General features: G+C 33.6%; 1 protein-coding gene and 1 long non-coding RNA gene across 3 annotated transcripts in view; one reads left to right on the forward strand and one right to left on the reverse strand.

Annotated features, from left to right (window-relative positions):
- The first annotated feature begins 271 nt into the window (after nucleotides 1-271).
- The window catches only part of LOC148621108 (uroporphyrinogen-III synthase-like), a 30,638-nt gene continuing 12,626 nt past the window's right edge, over nucleotides 272-18,283 (forward strand). Inside the window, exons 1-8 of one of the 2 annotated variants that reach the window (XM_088575150.1) lie at nucleotides 272-348; nucleotides 1,714-1,859; nucleotides 3,309-3,480; nucleotides 4,633-4,701; nucleotides 5,449-5,523; nucleotides 6,027-6,113; nucleotides 6,974-7,059; nucleotides 8,275-8,367. In XM_088575150.1, the coding sequence (XP_088431276.1) occupies nucleotides 1,776-1,859; nucleotides 3,309-3,480; nucleotides 4,633-4,701; nucleotides 5,449-5,523; nucleotides 6,027-6,113; nucleotides 6,974-7,059; nucleotides 8,275-8,367 (666 nt within the window). In that variant the 5' untranslated portion in view covers nucleotides 272-348; nucleotides 1,714-1,775. Of the gene's footprint in view, nucleotides 630-1,713; nucleotides 1,860-3,308; nucleotides 3,481-4,632; nucleotides 4,702-5,448; nucleotides 5,524-6,026; nucleotides 6,114-6,973; nucleotides 7,060-8,274; nucleotides 8,368-18,283 lie in introns of both variants that reach the window. The other variant, XM_088575151.1, reaches the window with a different exon arrangement.
- On the reverse strand, nucleotides 13,867-17,597 carry LOC148621109 (uncharacterized). The gene is made up of 3 exons (XR_015921094.1): nucleotides 17,571-17,597; nucleotides 16,700-16,736; nucleotides 13,867-15,028 (listed from the first exon to the last, which is right to left on the reverse strand). It is a non-coding gene; the product is annotated as an uncharacterized LOC148621109 (long non-coding RNA).

An 18,283-nucleotide genomic window follows, 5' to 3' on the forward strand; every position in this document is an offset into this window, starting at 1 on the left:
AAACAGGCAAGACAAATTTTGTTCTAAATATCTTATTGTTATAACTGCATTTGCATGTTTGAAGTCGTAAATATATTATAGATTACTTATTTATCTCAAAAGTATTCAAATTTTTTTTTCATTTTCGTCTGCGCACGTATCAACTTATCTGTGCGCCCCCAATCTGTATATTTAACTCATTCAACGACTGTCACAGTTAGTGAACACGTGCACATCGAATATGTGTTTAGATTTTTTTTAACATTGGTACGGATTGGTTATCAGAGTTTTAGCCACTTCTCGATACGTACACTTTGTTTATTTTGCTGTTTCACTCCCTGGCAGTATTTTCCGCATCTGTTCTTCAAAGTTTGTAAACATATTGAATACGAATTTCTGTCATTTTTCATTTAAATTACATGGCTATACCAATGCCAAATTATTGTATAACGTAAGAGGACTCCAAGATTGGAATTTCATTTCTCTTTACTCCGAAAAAAGTCATTTAACGTACATTAAATTATGATTATTATGATGTTGAATTGTATACCATTTGGTAATTTAATGCATTGGTTTGCCATAATGTATAAGTGGTCTGCCTAGAGGGATCCGATTGGAAACAAGCCTCAGAATTTCAGTCTAAGTCTAAGGTGCTGTGTGTACATTATAGAAAGATTAAAATTTTATGCTAATTGATTGTCCATATTTGTCACTTTTTTTTGTGTTGTGTTTGTATTTTAATGATGTTTAATATTTTTTTGAATAAACTATTATTTTCATAATTATTATAAGGAAATAGCTTACCAACCAACCTCTAGTACTGCTGGACATGTATTATATTTTAGTGTCCCTAATTACATTTTGTACTTAAATGATACATTTTCGTAAGGTAACTCATCATGGTGTGTGCCATGCTTTTATTTGTGTCAAGGGAATGACCTGAAGATAATGGTAAACAACATCAAAAGTTTATGGTTCCAAAAATTGGTGGTGTTGTACACTGTTTTTCAAAAAAATCAAGCACTCATTATTTATTGAGAAAATTCTGAATGAGCAAGGATTTCCCTCTCCTGACTTCATTAATTAGCCAGTTTTGGGGACTTTACCATATGCCTGGTTCTCCCTTGTGGTCTCATGGCAATGTGGGATGGTGCTCGCATCATGTGTGGGCTTACAGGTCTGGATTAATAACCCATCTGATTCATTAAAATCGGAAGTCACTACTTTTCTGCCAAGCATGCAGGATCAAGGCAGTAGGGTGACAACTGGTTGGTTAGGAGACAAAATAATTTGTGTAAGTTGGTTATTTATGCTTTCTTGTGGTCAGTTGCTTCTGTGACTTACAAATGTAGCTCGATAGAATTCTGGGTCAGTGTGTTGGTCTAGTACAAGGCAGGATGTCTTCAAATGTCTTCCTCCCAAAATGCATGAAATATCTGCCATTGGAGTTAAACAACAATATATCAATTAATCAATGGTTGGGATAAGTTTTACTATACATTCATTTTGAACTACATCTGTAAGGTCTCTTTTCAGTCCAGGAGAAGAAGATAGCTTACTTTTTACAAGTGGAGCAAGCTCTGTTAAATGAGTGAAACATATTGCAGTATGGTATATCATATGAATGGTTTTATAATGATAAAGTTTCATTGTACAAAGAATTTTTGTTGCCTCACAGAAGCAAATGAAGAATTTATACATGTATATTGTCCTAATCAACATGACATTTTTCAGATGATGCCTGTTTTTTAATGGATGTTTGGTAGTAGGACAGAAAAAAATAGTATCGTTCGGGAATGACAGAGGATCTTGATAGATGTAACAACATAATTCTGTTGTTTAGATCACCGTCTGAGGATGGAATAGACTCATATCACAAGGTTTTCTTTTTTTTAAAAACCTTTTATACTGTTAACAAAATTTTTTTTATCAAAAATGTTTTCCATACTTTTGAATGCATTAAAATCTGTGTAAACCTAGCAATAGATATACTAAAAAAACTCTCCAAACAAGACACACAGTGAGTTCTGTAGGCATTTCAGTACATGTTACACCTGTAGTAACCATGTAAACTTAAGTAGCAGTCTTTCTAAAATTCAGACAGGAGGTGATTCAAGCATGTCAAAAACCCACTGATATCAGTTTTATTTCTAGTTCAGAAACAATTACTGATCACATTACCAGTCTTAGTTTTTTCATTTGGTTGTTGCGCTTTTGAGATAAAAATCATTTTGCTTGTTCACGAAATTTGCACTTTGCAAGAGTTACCGTTCTTGATTTGGCTTCATTAGGTTGATTTTAGTGGGAGATGAATGTTTGTTTGTTTGTTTGTTTGTTGGGGTTTAACGTCCGAGCAGCAATATTTCAGCTATGTTCAGACGATGAACATGAAATGGATGATAAAATGAACATGAAATGATGAAATGAAAAAGGGATGGGACACAAGGACAATGGGGTCAACAAATTTTGATTGCCACTGGAAATAGGGAGAGATGGGTATGGTCGGGCAATTTAGACTTCTGTGGAGGAGCCCTATGGTTCCTACTCCGGGAGAATACCACAGTAGGGTTCTTTAAAGTGCGAGGAACGTGGCATCTTTCCCAACACGGTGTACCACTATGGTTTGCGGTCAGGTTTTCCGTATTATAGCCTGACAACCCCAGCATGTAACACACCAGGGGTAGCCCCTTCCACCACCTGGAGCACACATCCCAGTTGCTCTGTGGGCAGAGCGCCCTAGCCCCCGGCTAAGGTTCTGAGCACTATTTAGTCGCCTTTTACGACAAGTTTGGCGCTGCTGCAGGCCTATTCTTTTAACACCCGGACCTGCACGGGGCGGGAAATGAATGTATGATTTTCTATAAAGTGCAGATGTGAATGCAGAAAAGATAGTTGTTATGTGAAAGTATAGCATATGTAGATTGGAGAAGCATTGTTTGTTTGGTGTTTTTTTTTACACCATGAATCCATGAATCACTTTACCATTGGCAGTGTCTGAATTTTATGTGGACAGGTACTTAAAAGCTCTATGTTCCAAGTGGGTTCAGTTACAACAGGTCTTACTATAGATGAAAGAAAGCAAGTTAATAAAAACTTTTCTACATTGGCTTCAGTTTTATGGTTGGAAACAAAATTGCATGATATGGGACCCTATACTAAAGTTGTGTTCCAAATATCCAGTGGAAGAGATTTATAGTAGATGAGAAATATGATGCAATAGAATTTCCAGCCCACCCACGGTTTGCCCACCTGACCGCCATTCACCATTTTGTAAGCTAATTTACATGAACGCAACATGGCAAAAAATTTATTATTTATTCTATTTTCAGACATTAGAAGATGAGGGATTAACAGCAGCAAGCATTCCTGTCTTACAGTTTGTCTTCATCAATTTAAAAGACTACTGCCAAAAATTGTCAAATATTAATGCATATCACTCCTTGGTCTTCACTAGTCAGCAGGCTGTAAGAGCAACACAAGAAGTTTTAGAGACATGGACAGGTTTGTAAGAACATATGGTTCTTTTTTGATCTTATGTTTGTGTTCTTATAAAAAAAGAAGGAACTTGTGGGTATAAGTTTCATTTTTGACATCAGAGCACAGTTTAAGTTCAAGTTAAGTACTAGTTCAATTTTTAGAAAAATCTATTATTTAGTTTTGGAGTTTTAGACATTTTAGACATTTTGGCACCTTAAGTTTCTTTAATACCCTATTTTTATACAACCACAAAAAAATTAGGTTCATATAATGTTATGGGTTTGTCCTTGTCTGCGTCATCGTCATTTTAGGACACTTCATTCTTGTTCAATAAATTTTGTTATGGTAGACCAATTCTTATTAAATTTTAATTTGATTTTACTTACCACTAAAGAAAGGTTTAAAATTAATTTGGAGTTTGTGACCCCTACCATTATAGAATAAGAGGCCAAAAAGTGTAAAAATACAAAATGTAGGTGTTTTATTAAAACCGAGGTAGAATGTTTGTTTTTCTTCCGATTTTTAATTATTCCTTTTATATTATGTTCCTTATTTAGTTCTGGTAAACTAATGTATTGACAGAATTGGTGCAATATGGACTGTTTTCAAGTTATTAGGGGTCAAAGGAGCCACACACCCCAAAAAAATCAACTTCTTTATGTTGGGTCTGATTTCTAAATAATTTTAATAGAATTCCTTGTGAAAGGACTTACCTGCATTTTTCAATAAAATTTCAGATATCTCTTATGGTTTACGAGTTACAAGGGGTCAAATGGACTACACCCCAACAAATGGACTGTTTAATTTTTGGTCTGATTTTGAAAATTATCATTTGAATTTCAAATTTTGTGCTTCAATATAGTGTTAACCATTTGTTGTGTCCATAATGAATTGTAAGTCCTTATTCTATCCTCAAGTGTATCAAACACTAATATTGCATCAATACTTGCCCCAACTGTTCAGGGTTCGACCACTTTGGTTGTATCATGCTACCCTCCACAAAGCTTTATTTCAATTTTATTTTAAAGTTGATGAAAAGTGCTAATTTTTAGTTTGACACTTCCCAGTCTCCCCTCGTGATGTATATTGCATTTACATGCACTGGTTATACATATATACAACAAAATTAGTTATCACTTGGTCTTACATAAGTGAACATTTTATTTTTTATTGCAGAAACACAGAAAAGGGAACTAACAGATAATACTGTGTGCTTTGTTGTTGGTAAAGCAACTGGTAAAGCAGGTTTGTATACTACCTCTAAATACAGACATGGAATGTTCTTTTTGTACAATCTACCTGCTGCCACTCCAACAAAAATAAACTTTCATTTTTTCCCTTAAATTAACAAAGGAACGTATGTCTTTTGAATGGTCTCAATTGTTCAATTTCAATAAAAAAATTACAAAGTAAACGAGGTAGACCTAGAGTAAGTGACATATCTCTTAAAATTAGTAATATGTTTGTATCATATTCAATTTCACCAAAGCCTTTCAAGCATTCATTTGAAACAGAATGAAATCAGCCCATTTAATTTGATGCTTACGTGAGATTGCAGTAAAATGCTGAATACAAATGTTTGAATGATTTGTAAGAGTAATGTGTCCCCTACCCTAGGTCTACCTCCTTAAAAAACCTTGAATTACAGGCATGATATACACTAATTATGCAATGGTAAACACTAATCTAGTAGTGATACAGACATGATCATTTTTAACTTGGTACCAAACTTATATTACTTATTTTAAAACTCCAACCATATGATATTGCCAATTTTGATACATGTATGCTGTGCCAGCCCTGGAGCCCCTAAACTTGAAAAATGCTTAAGTTTGAGAATATTATTAACTTCCATTTGGTAACTCCAATGACTTCTTTAGATTTTTTATCACAACAGTTCAGAAAATTTCCAGATCAGAGTGATCCTATCCATCTTATGTTATTGTATTGAAAAATACTTTTGGTCTTCAATTTCTTTCTTTTTACTTGCAGCAAAGCAGCTTGGTTTTAGTGTGAAAGGGGAAGAGATGGGAAATGCTTCAAATTTATGTGATTTCTTACTTTCAGGTATAATAATTTATATGTATATGGATGTTCAAAACTGGAATTATTCTGTTGATCAGTGATGTCACAGTTGATTTGACTTTGGCAATTGCCCTAGACCCAAAATATCAGACAATAAAAACAACAGAAAATGATAAAGGTGCAAATAAAAATGAAGAAATACAATGTACAGATCAAAATAAGTAACACATGCAGTTTTAGAAAATGAATAGAACAATTAATTATGAATTGTTGTAAAGAAATATTTGCATCCATGTGCTTGGGGTCATGAGTCCCTCTAACTTCAAATTCTTGATCTTCCCAAGTTTTTTCAGCCAAGATATAGTAGTCATATGACTTAAATCTTAAATTTAATTTTTTTTTATTATTTTTATATCAGTTTTTTAAATTTATTCTTCTTTGAAATCAAAGAAATTTTATAAAGATTGAATGATTTCATTGTATCATAAATAATATAATACAATCCTAGTATATGTATGTATATTTTTCTTTTTGTTGTATTTTAGAAATTTCAACATCAGAGACTAGGCCAGTATTATTTCCTTGCAGCAATATAAGAAAGGACACTATCATGGAGAGGCTATCTGCTAATAGTTTGTAATAGTTTCTTTTAAAATAAAATCTCACCTTAAGTACAAGGTATAGACTGACTCATAACTACAGCTCTAAAATTGGTAGTGAGTGCTTCTCCCTGAAGTGCATGGTATTGGAGTAATAGTTCGGTGACATATTTTTTTACTGTCTATTGCTTCAGTGTGATAGCCATTTGAAAATCTGACTCTGAATGTTATTTGAATAAAAACTATGGCCAAGTTTCATAAAAAATCTCAAATTAATTGCTTCCAATTGATTTTCCCTGAACTTGAATTTCAAAGAATCAGATCACATGAAGTTGAAGACATGAAGGAAGCATTTGAAAAAAAAAATATGAAATGGACCCATGCACTGGTAAGAGAGGATGTGGAACAAACTAGTTTAACACAGTGAAAGTATCAATTTCAGGACAGACAGAAAGTGATAGATAACACAGGGTTTTGGAACACTCAAGTGTTGAATAGGCAGGGTTCTCTGGATATACAAACAATACAGGTGTGGATGAAGACTAAACTAACATGCGTCAATGGATGCAATGTTTAACAGAGACCTTTCAAATTTTGATTTCATTGTTTAAAGGTATTAATTATTTGTCTTAGGGTGTTTTTGAAAAGAGGCTATTATTGGCATTTTAAGTCAAGAAATGCACAAAATTAACAAAATTTTCCACCAAATGGGGTTCTTACCTACTAGTTTATATTGCCTGAAGAATAAGCTAAATATGTAACATATTCAAAACAATTGTTTATCCTTAAAAATGGTGCTGTAATAATAACTTGCGCATTTGATCACTTACTCCTCAATGAGTTGGAAGAGAACTTAAATACAAACTAAGATGCCTTACTGTTTTTTTCCTCAGGAAACAAAGTTGATGAGATACATGTTTATGAGACAGGGCATCGACAGGACATTGTGAAGAATGTTCAGAGTCTAATTCAAAGTTATGTAAGTAAAGAAATTTATTATAAAGGATTGTTGCATAAATGCTGACCAATAATGTCCCCAGTTTTCTCATATTACATGAGCTTGGGAGTACAATATATGGATTATTTGACACATTAAATTGAGACTTTATTTGTGCTTGCATTGTGCAGTATGAAAATACATACATTTACATGTTAACCCTTGGAAAGAGTCATGTGGGAGTTTCTTCCCAATTGACACTTTCTCATATGGGAGATTATCCCCCATATACACAGTCTCGTGTGGGAGGTTCTCCCTCCATTGACATTGTCTCAGGTGGGAGATTTTCCCCCATTGACACTGTTTCAGGTGGGAGATTCTCCCCTTTTTACACAGTCTCATATGGTGGGGTTTTGTGTAAAAGCAAATTTTTATTTCAAAAATTAATTATTTAGTATTTTTCACAGAAAATATAATAATTTTAACTTAAACCCTCCCAATATTTTGTATAATTATGTGGGAGAGTCTAAATTGTTCATTGAATGTTCGGGAGTCTCCTCCTTAGGTGGGAATGTTAACAGAAATGGGAATATCTTTGATTCTGTGGTAAATGCATGAAAAGCTGATTTTAAAAAGTCACTTGATGTCTTGTACCCCATTTACACCTTAAATGTTACTTGATGGTGGGGGGACTGGTTTACTGATGTGGATTACCCAGTAGTTCCTTCTATTCTTCCAGTTGTCCTTATTCAGGGATTTTCTCTTGGTGAAAAATTGCAATAAATTATTAGTTATAACAAGATTTCTCCATTCATTTTTGGTTTTTGCCTTCCATTTACTTGTCACATAGGTTATCCTGTAATGTTTATTAATTTTCAGAGACATATTTAATATCACATGATTTATAAGAAAATTTTCATGTATGTGTATTAGCCATAGTCTAAGGTTAATATTTTAAGGCATATGATATGGAAATAGCAATGATTTAATCGAAATCCCAGATTCCTACATAATATGACATTTTCTTCAGTCTTTCATGGTTTTTCTCAACCTTTGTATTTCAAAAACCAATTTGAAGTTGACCATTTTAGACCCTGGCCATTCCTCACCAACTGGAATCTGTGTTTGTGTGTGCTCAAACCTCCTAACCTGGGAAAATTGTTGGAAAAGTCTTTTACCTATCTCCAAAACCTTTATAACCCCTGTTACACCTGTTACTGTCTCAACTTGGTATGGCCTGTTTTATTTACTTTGTAGGGGTTTCCATCTGCCCTTGTTTTCTTTAGCCCATCAGGAGTTCAGGCATTTTCAGAGAACAGAATTGCTGATATACTGGATAGTTCTAGTAAGGTAAAGTGTGTGTTCTAATGTTTAAATATTCTAATAATCATTTACATATTTATACAACTGCAAAAAATAAATTGCATTTGTATAGTATTATCACATTGTTATCATCATCATCATTGTCTATAAACATTTGGTTTCCTCACAAGAGATTGAGACTAACTGTATATTGATCTCTATGAAAAAAAAAAGATGTTTCAGTTTGGTTTTAACATGATAAATGAAGAAGTTTTAATTTGGACTCATTTGAACTTGATATAGACAAATAAAAAAAAAGACCAAAGTCAATAAGTGCTTATGGGGTACAAGAGCAGATAGATAAAGATGATTTAATGTACATGTATTCCATTAATTTAAATTGTGGATAAAGGGTTTTTATAAGGTAAAAGCCTGACTAGGAATAATACAGTTCTTAGACAAAATCTTATGTTGTGTAAAACACTTAATTGCAATCCAAAGTCAGAGCTGTATCAAGCTTGAATGTTGTGTTCATGTGTTCACCAGCTGTTTATGGTTCAACAATTGCAGTCTTATCAGGCTACACCCTATGAGGCATTTGTTAAACACTAAAAAGCTTTCCAAGAGCTTAATTATTCTTAAAAAATCAAATCTAAAAAGCCTTTAAAATGGAAGAAACCAAGAAAGTATGTTGTTACTGCAATAGTGTTTTGGTATGATTCATGAAAGAAAAATGATTTTAAAAAATATATCATATTCCCTTTTTGTTTTGAGCTTCTTAGTAGATTATTAACAGTGTATTATCATTTTGTCTATTAGTAATTAAGAGTTATCTCTCTTTTGCTGAATATACAAATGTATTTAAATTGATACCTGGTAGAAAAGTTCAGGGGTGCAACATTAATGTCTGTTAAAATTTTGAATTATTCTGTATCATTATCTATGTGCCATATTTTCCCTTGCAAATAAACTCTAGTGTTGACACTAAGTTTTAATGACATTGCCTAAATGTGGTAATGCTCTCTCAATTTGTTCACAATAGAAAATCACATTATTTCATGACAAAATAAAGTAGACCAAATTTATTTTGATGAAAGAACAACCTCAAATTTACAACTCCTGTGACCAAAAAGAAACCATTGTGATGTTCCTCTGTCTTTCAATATTTATTTTAGTTGTATTTCCTAAATATGTTGATCTGAATTACCATACAATGACCAAAGGAGAAATTAATTAAATAGGGATAACCAGTATTTGAAGTTAATTTTAATTAACAATTTTATTTCAGATGGGAAATTGAAATGAATGAAAATCTTTTGACTATAAACAAATAACTAAAATATCTGATGAAATCATGGTAGATAAACATAAAATGTGTGGTTTTATGTTATAGAACTAAGGCAAATCCCACCCACTCCACACTCCATTATGTTAAAAAAGTTTGGTTGATTATACAGAAAAAACCTGAATATCACTGGAGTGCCCCCTCCCCCTTTCATAATCTTTGTTAACTCCCTTTTCTATGAACCAACAAAATCACTACTTTACCAGTGACTTAAGGAGGTAGACCTAAGGTGAGGGACACAACTGTTACAAATCATTGGAACGTTTGTATTCAGCATTTTACATCAATCTCATGTAAGCATCAGGTAACTTGGATTGATTTCATTCTGTTTCAAATGAAAGATTGAAAGGCTTTGGTGTAATTGAATATGATACAAACATACCACTGATTTTAAGAGTTATGTCCCTTACCCTAGGTCTACCTCCTTAATGCACCTCAGTTAAAATTTTGTTAAGGCATTTTAGGCACTATTAAAACAGTACTATCTGTCCAATTATTTCAGTTAGCTGCTATCAGGTAAACCTGATGAAAAGTAGTAGGGTGGTAAAGCTCTTTTCATGGTCCAAATATAAGTTCCTGTGTAAATTAGGTAAGAAACTTCATTTGTAAATATTTATAAAATTTCGAAATTGGTTGCCTTGAATAAATTCACTGCATGGTTTCTTTAATTTTCATTAATTTTGAATATGCCCATGGCAGGAATATGCATGTCTAAGAAACCATTTCATAGTAATAGAATTTAGTAAAAACATGATATTGATCAAGCTATTCAGTGTGCATACTACATGTATTTCTTTGCATTTAACTGTACTGTGCTGTGCTAAAAATTCAAGATAAACTAAGGATCATGAAAGGACCTATAATGTTACCTTAATTTAATGTTTGTCATATTTGACTGTTAATTTGTTATTTGAATTTTTTTAAATGAAAAGACCTTCCCAATGTTAAGTTCTACATTTTCGAACAACCTTACTTCTTGAGGCTACAAATTACCCTTATAGTTCCTACTCCTATTGCCATTTCAATCTTAAATCCATGGAAAATTGTTGTCACACTTCCTGTTATCATCTGTTTTGTATACATTGAATTAGAGTTGTCATGGTAATTGATAATGACAGTCTAATGGTGGTCTTGTCAGGTTGTTAATCAAGCAAATAGCCCTAGAGGCCAGGAACAGACACCATTAAAGCTAACAAGTTGGTAATGATGCCATATCTGCATATGATGCAATTCCCTACAGAAATTGAAGGCCATGATTGTCTTCAAGTTACAAACATTTATTTATTGTACTTGATCGGTTATATGTACTACTGTTGAATTTGTTTAAACCAGTATTACCTATGTTTGGTTTACACAGGTTACCAGTTTATTCAATGTCTTGTTTACTCTGGTTACCAGTTTATTCAATGTCTTGTTTACAAAGGTTACCAGTTTATTCAGTGTCTTGTTTACACAGGTTACCAGTTTATTGAATGTTTGGTTTATACAGATTTCATTTTACTTTCCTGTTGGCAGCAGAATTTGGAATTTTGGCAAATCATACATGTACCGGTTTCCCCTTTTGTAAATTTTTTACTAAATTCAGCAGGTGCAGATCCAGACACTTTGAAAAGTAGGGAAGAGGGGTGCCAGCCAGGGTTCCTCAGAAAAAGGGGGTGCTATGACTTTATTTACCATTTTTTGTTAATTTTACTCATGGATATGGTAAATTTTCCTATAAAAAGGAGGGGTGCCAACCCCTGCACCTCCCTGGATCAGCCACATCTCAGCAATTATATTAATCACATTGCAGTGTACATCCTTACAAAGAGTCCTGGATCTGCCCTGGTTGTTCTCATCTAGTGTGTCTTTTAACAGTTTGGTATATTAGGTCTCAATTGTGTTGAATTAGAAAAGATTCAGTGCTTAATTCTTTTTTAACTTGTGTGTTTCAACATTATTTTTCTAATCACAAGGTATGTGATATAATCTAGCCATAATGGCAAAAATTTACCAAGACACATACATGGTTTGAAAAAAAAAATTCTGGCCTTAATTTTTGGTAAAAAAAAATATATATATATATCTAGCTTCTGCAGTGAAAAATACTTCAGCAGACATTTTGCCTAAATGGTTAAAAAACATTTTTCTTGGCAATTTACTAGATATGTGTTATGATTTATTTTATTCATGCTGTTATTTAAAATAAGTATTGGACAGACTTTTGTTTTTATTTCCTTACTCCTATATTTATCCCAAAGACTCATTTTCATCATTTATGATTACATCAGAAACCATAGGTTGAATTATTTCACCTGCTGATGTAATGCGTATTCAAATCCTATCTTGTAGTATTTTAAGATAAATTTAATAGATTATATAGTGCAAAGGTCTGCATCACAGTTTCAAGCTTCTGAATCAGTTTACAAGTATCAATAACATATATATGTAATCACTATATGATTATTTCAGGCTTCCTATCAATTTCTCGGTCAAACTATGCACATAGTTGAAACAATGCAGATTGGCTATGAGTCATTTTCAAATTTTGTTTCTTCAGACACAATGCTGGCGACTTCTGTCTCCATGGTATTGTTTTCTTATTGATCTGTGATGGTGTAGCATCAGTCGTTCTGGTTTTGAAATTTGGCATCTGTGATGTTTTCGTCTGTTTGCAATGCTAGCTTTTCCAAAGATGCATACTTTGAATGACTTGGATTTTATCTTAATCTTAAGCTTTCTGTAGATAAGGAGCTAACTTAGTACATGTAGTCTTGATTGAACCTTAAAAATGGAGGCTTCCAAGTATCTTTTAATATCTTATTATTTTTGTTACAATGTTCTGTAAAGTGGACATACATATTTTTGCATTTTTCATGGTGGCACATTTGACAGTGTATCTAGACAGTGCAGCATAAAGTTGCGACCAACAAATTGGTTATGTGTGTGTTAAATGGTACTAGACTCACAAGAAAAACATTAATCACGAGCCATTTGATTTTTGGTGTAAGGGTTTAAGGAAAAAAGTTATAGGCCTGGTATTTTCAAAAAGGTAATAAATTGACCAGTATCTGCAGTGAAAAAAGTTTGTCCCTAACTTCCCAAATATGAAAAAATCAAGTTTTCATATAGTTTTATACCCCATTCAACGTGTGATTGGTATACTGGCATCGTCTTGTCATTTCAACTTTGTTGTAATTATATATCTCGGCTCCCAATGGATGAATTGAATTCAAAATTGGTGTGTCCACCGGGCGTGGGTGCATGTGTTGTAAGCGAGTTTGATTTCTCTCTGAAATCAACTACCTGTACGAATATGTTTTTTTAGTCATATATGGAAAATTGTTTAGTTTCCGTCCTAGAAATTAGAATGGTTCAGTATAAATTCCGACCACGGGTCTCTATATATATTTGTAAAATACCACATAATCAACACTGTATTGCTTTTGAAAGCAATGCAAGTAGCACTTATAAAATCGACCGCGAACTCTACCCGAAGTTTATGTATTGTCGCAAGCACTATAGCGTTCAAATCAGTGCTGGTCAGAGGCCTGGTACCCTCAATTCTCACACAGGACCATTGAATTTTCATTTACCTAGGTCATGGACATGCTATACTTTATACATGTAATTACTCTTTTTGAGAACCTTTCACTTTCTTCTGCTGGACGCAAAAAAGTCCAGGAACTTTTACTGTAAGATTTGAACCCTCTGCTTTACACTGTTATAAGGTTAGTGGTCCATGTTCATTACTTGATAAGTTATAGTTTAACGTCCTATGGCAGAAATTTCATGCGTTTAAGGAAGATAAAGATTGACCTATCGAAGAGATTAGTCAGACTCATTGTGCCGGACCTTTATTGTGGTAGCTCACAGAAGCAACAGCCCACTTCGGGTAGGCATGCCACCCAACTCGGAGCCCACCTGTCGTCACATTTCTCACTTTAATACCGCATGCTTGGCGGAGAAGTTGTGTCTTTGGCGTGACTCGACCACGGATCGAACCCACGACCTCCCGCACTCGAGGCGAATACGACGCCATCCCGAGACCACTGAGGCTGTTCTAATGGTCCACGAGACTAGCAAATAAATTGATTGCCTCCCACTTCAAGTTCTGTTGTTTGATAGTTTCATTTCAGTATTTAAGAACATGTATGAAAGTTCGACAAACACTCTGCTTTTTCAATTGAGAGGTTTTGTAATTAATGAATTTTCTTCCTTTATGCTTTATTTTAGATATTAAGATGAATCCAATGAAAATAAAATCATCAGAAGGTCAGCAGTATAATGTCATTGGTCGTTTTTCGTTCATAAAATATATCACGATGCAATGTTACTTACACATTATTAACATTTTTTTTTGGTTGTCTCAAGAAAAATTAGATGGCAGAATGCATTTATGAAATCTTACCCCGCCCCCTCATCGAAAAAAATATAAATTTTAGTGAACTTTTTTTCCTACAGAAAAAAAAATTCAACAATATATTACTCAGGGGAGTGGCGTGCGAATAGACTCGCTTGAAAATAGATTTTCCCAATAAAAATTCAAAGATTTTGTTTCCTAGAAACGACAGAGTGTATTTAATACTAATAAATGGTAGAAATTCTAAACACAGTACCTCCATCATCGATAGTGATTTTTTTTTCTAGTACAGTGACATATTTTTGGAAAAATATATATATGTATTTCATAATCTTTAATGATGCCTCTTGTAATTGATAATTTTAAATTTTCCTTTTCCCCAAACTGTGGACAATTTTTGTTCGCCATTTAAATAGATTAAACATGCAGCTGTGTTAATGTAGCTCCTTATTAATTTTTGCAAGGTCTAAGATATTTGAACGCATTTTAACATTTTCTAAATAGCTATAGACCTTAATTAATTGAGCATGTAAATGATGTTTCAGTAGCTATTCCGGAAACCGAAGCCTACCCATTTGTACCGAATTAACTTCCTTGTTCGTTAATATGTATCTTATTGTGGAATGTTACGACGGAATTATGATGCTTTAACCTCTGAAGAACTTAAATTGTCTAGAAATTTTAGAGCTATCACAACAACCATGCACTGACTGCTTCTTGTTGTAAGTATTATGCACTTTTGAAATATGGCAAGTTAGAAAATCTGTATTGGACAAATCGACTGGATTCAAGGATTCTTTGTCTGTTTTATTATTGCGTGCCGAAATTCCAGGTGCGTCCATTTTTTGTGTATTTGAAATGGAATTTGAAAAATCCCAGTGTTCTTCAGCCCGCGTCTGTGTATTTTTAGACCAAACCATCCAGACATCTCCAGGTTTTGGAGCGTGCTTGAAATAGAATTTAAAATATTCCAGTGTAGCTTCGTGTCTGTCTTATTCTGTGCCAATACTTTCACCCAGTACCTTTGAAGATAAATGACATCACTTAGGTCGTTGACATGTTAATGGCATTTATAGATTGTGTAACGTAGTATAATTTTTATTTTATCTGCATCTTTTCTTTTTCGCATTAGCACCAATAAGGCTTCAAAGAGATGGTAAAGGAACTAAGAGTTTTCGGACACTTGCTTTTTTGTAATCTGTGGAATTCGGTAAAATATTTTGTACTCTTTTAAGATTTTCTATGAGTAACAATTGTATACATTAGTGAGTTTCCAAGATTTACTTGAGATAGTATCCCCGTTCGCTCATTTGTCCGTCAGATTTGATGTTGTCCAAAATTTTAGAATGCCTAAAATAGTTTATTTGATGTTTGTGCGTGTTCATAAAATGTTTTAGGAGAATCTGATATTCGTCGTTTGCAGCATTTCTCAGTCGTTATTATGGAGGTTTTGAATTAAGGAGACAATCTCAATACGCCGGAGTGTTACACTTCAGGTTGAATTTAAAACATCATTTACTGTTTCATGTCAAGGAAATTCATAACTTAATGTTAATACCTGCTATTAAATATGCTATTTTTACTCGTCCGATCTTAGTTGACTCAGTATATAAATACTTTGATTTTTATCATGTTGTATTAGATTCGTGCAAGGATACTCAATAACTGTACATTCAAACTTTACGGTTCTGGATCATACATTTGCATTGGGATTTTTCACATGTATATTTTCACCAAAACACCTTTAAAACATGTCTGCTGATGAATTATATTATAGCTTGTTTTCCATTAATTGGTACGAACCGAATTCTACTTCCAGTTCGCCTGGTTCGTTCCTTAAACCACTTTGAAACGGCTCAATAATGGAAACTTGAATCTAGTTCAAAGAAAGCTATTATACTTGATTGGATATAAACCCGATGTAATGATATATAATGCTAGAATCTCTTAAGCTAGTATTCCCTTCAGAACTTGTTTCTCCTGGCATCATCTTTCCGAACTCGTTTATTTTGTTCAATTGCTGGTTCTCGTCAGGAATCTAGGCTAAGTAAATTTCACAAACTTAATGCTCTATTATTAAGAATTTTTAATCGACCGAGAATCACCATTTAAAACTATCTTTTACAGACTTGCATTTATTTTGATGTGAAGAAATAGATGTAAGATGTATGAATAAACACAGAAGGAATCTAAAAACTGATTTTACCTGTAAATCTTAACGATTAAAAAATTGATATAAAATCTAGAAAGTTTTATAACAGTAAAAACACTGTTATATTGCTTAGTACTGTGGGACACCGACCATCGAAATCAATAACTGAAGTCTTCAAAGTCGCTAATCGTCAAATATTCTATGCCACTGATTTTGGCTTGCCTTCAACATCCGAAATGGCACGAGCTCAAGCGAAGTTGCGATATGCACTAAAATCGGGTGCGTTCCGCTTGAATCTTGGTTCCCTTGATTACTCTTTCGTAATCATGATTACCCGTAAGTTTTTCAGTCAAAACAACTGGCAACCAGGAAATACGGGTAATAATTTCGTTCGGCAAGTACATGTTTCTTTCTCAGATTTTTAGCGATGATATTGACCACGGAATCAGATTAGGAACCAGATTAAACAACTGGCACATGTAACCTCTGAATCGGAGACTAGGTTTTTTATCATTAATATTACAGAAAGTTCAATGCTTACCGATCATTTCATCTTTTAATGTAAACTTCCTGTTCTCCTACAATTAAAACTACACGTACTGTAGAACACATGTGTATGATATTTAAAAGTATTAAGCTAGAAATGACGGATCTATGGCACTTGTCAACAGCATAAGTTGGTGTAGTAATATATAATTATGCAAATCATACGCGAATGAATGGTACTTAAATTGTGAGTGCAAGAAGTCACAAACAATTCTAGCAACTTACATTTGTAAAAAAAAAAGACCATACAGAAGCCCAAATTGGTTTAAATTGGCTATTTTTGAAAGAGAAAACGAATCTTACCGAGCTCGAGGCATCACCAAGAGATAGAGATATATCTGTATACTTTTGTTCATAAACGATAAGTAAAGGAAAACAAAATTTTTTCACGTGAATTTCACAGGATTTTCACAAATGTCGAACAGAAGTTGTGTGACGGAGTGTTCAAATTGTGTGGATTTCACGTTAAGCTGAATTCAGGTGAATTTCATTTGAAAATATTTTTTGCTCTTTCTGTGCTATAAAGTTTTCGGTATGTTTGCTTTCGTTTGTTCTGAGTTAATTGCTGTTTAAATTTCACAATCGTGTGTCCCATGCGCATACAATCATACATAAGCATACTTAGCCTTTTAATCAATCTCCAAAACGTAGGTCCTTGAATTTCTTAAGTCTATCAAACATGGTGTCAATAGTACAAGGACGAAGGAGCTACGGTACCCCCGTTTTGGAGATTGCCTTCTACCATGCGAGTGAGTCACAACCTCCCGATACTGTGAGGGAGTATTTTCCCTTGATATATTTCCAAGTCGATACATGAAACGTGAACGCAGCTTATAAAATATGGAAGATCAATATGTTTTACTTACTGCATTTCGCCTTACATTTCTTTGAAGTTTAACATCGAAGGGAAAATGAGTTCAAGGCAATAACTCAATGGCCGTTCAAATAAAGGCGGGGTTTGTAAATATTAGAATGTGGAGCAGACTGCACGTCAATGTGCTACAGTGCATCCGTCTGATAGTTTTTGCCGACAAATCAGTTAATAGGCAATTTCTCAAATTGTTTGATAGCAGTAAAATGCAAAAATATTACCTCAATCACTTATGAAGTGAATAAACTATTGATGAAATATGCATGTAATTGACAACTTACAAGTTTGTGTACTTTCAGAGATATTTATCTATATTATCAACAAGTTTCATCTTGTTTTGGTTGTATTTTTGTCTCATGATGAGTTTTTTTGCTTCGTTTTTTCTTTTTCCAACTTTCTATTTTTTAATAAGCAACAAGTCATCTTAAATTGAAATTCTTGTTGATTTCTTTAGTAATCTATTACTAGTAATTGGAGTGGCCTGAAATTGGCATGAAATTCAACAAATTTATATTTAATCAGCAATGACCGTGTCTACACGAATTTATCATTACATGTAAATGTACCCTTAATGTTAATCAAACGCCACGTGCAGGTCCGGGTATCAAAAGAATAGGCATGCAGCAGCGCTAAGCTTGTCGTAAAAGGCGACTAAATAGTGCTCAGATCCCTAACCCGGGAGCAACTGGGTTGTGTGCCCAGGTGGTG

Source organism: Perna viridis, chromosome 3 (assembly GCF_037379345.1).
Source record: "Perna viridis isolate PV_CMFRI_1.1 ecotype Kerala chromosome 3, ASM3737934v1, whole genome shotgun sequence".
In the NCBI taxonomy this organism is placed as follows: domain Eukaryota; kingdom Metazoa; phylum Mollusca; class Bivalvia; order Mytilida; family Mytilidae; genus Perna; species Perna viridis.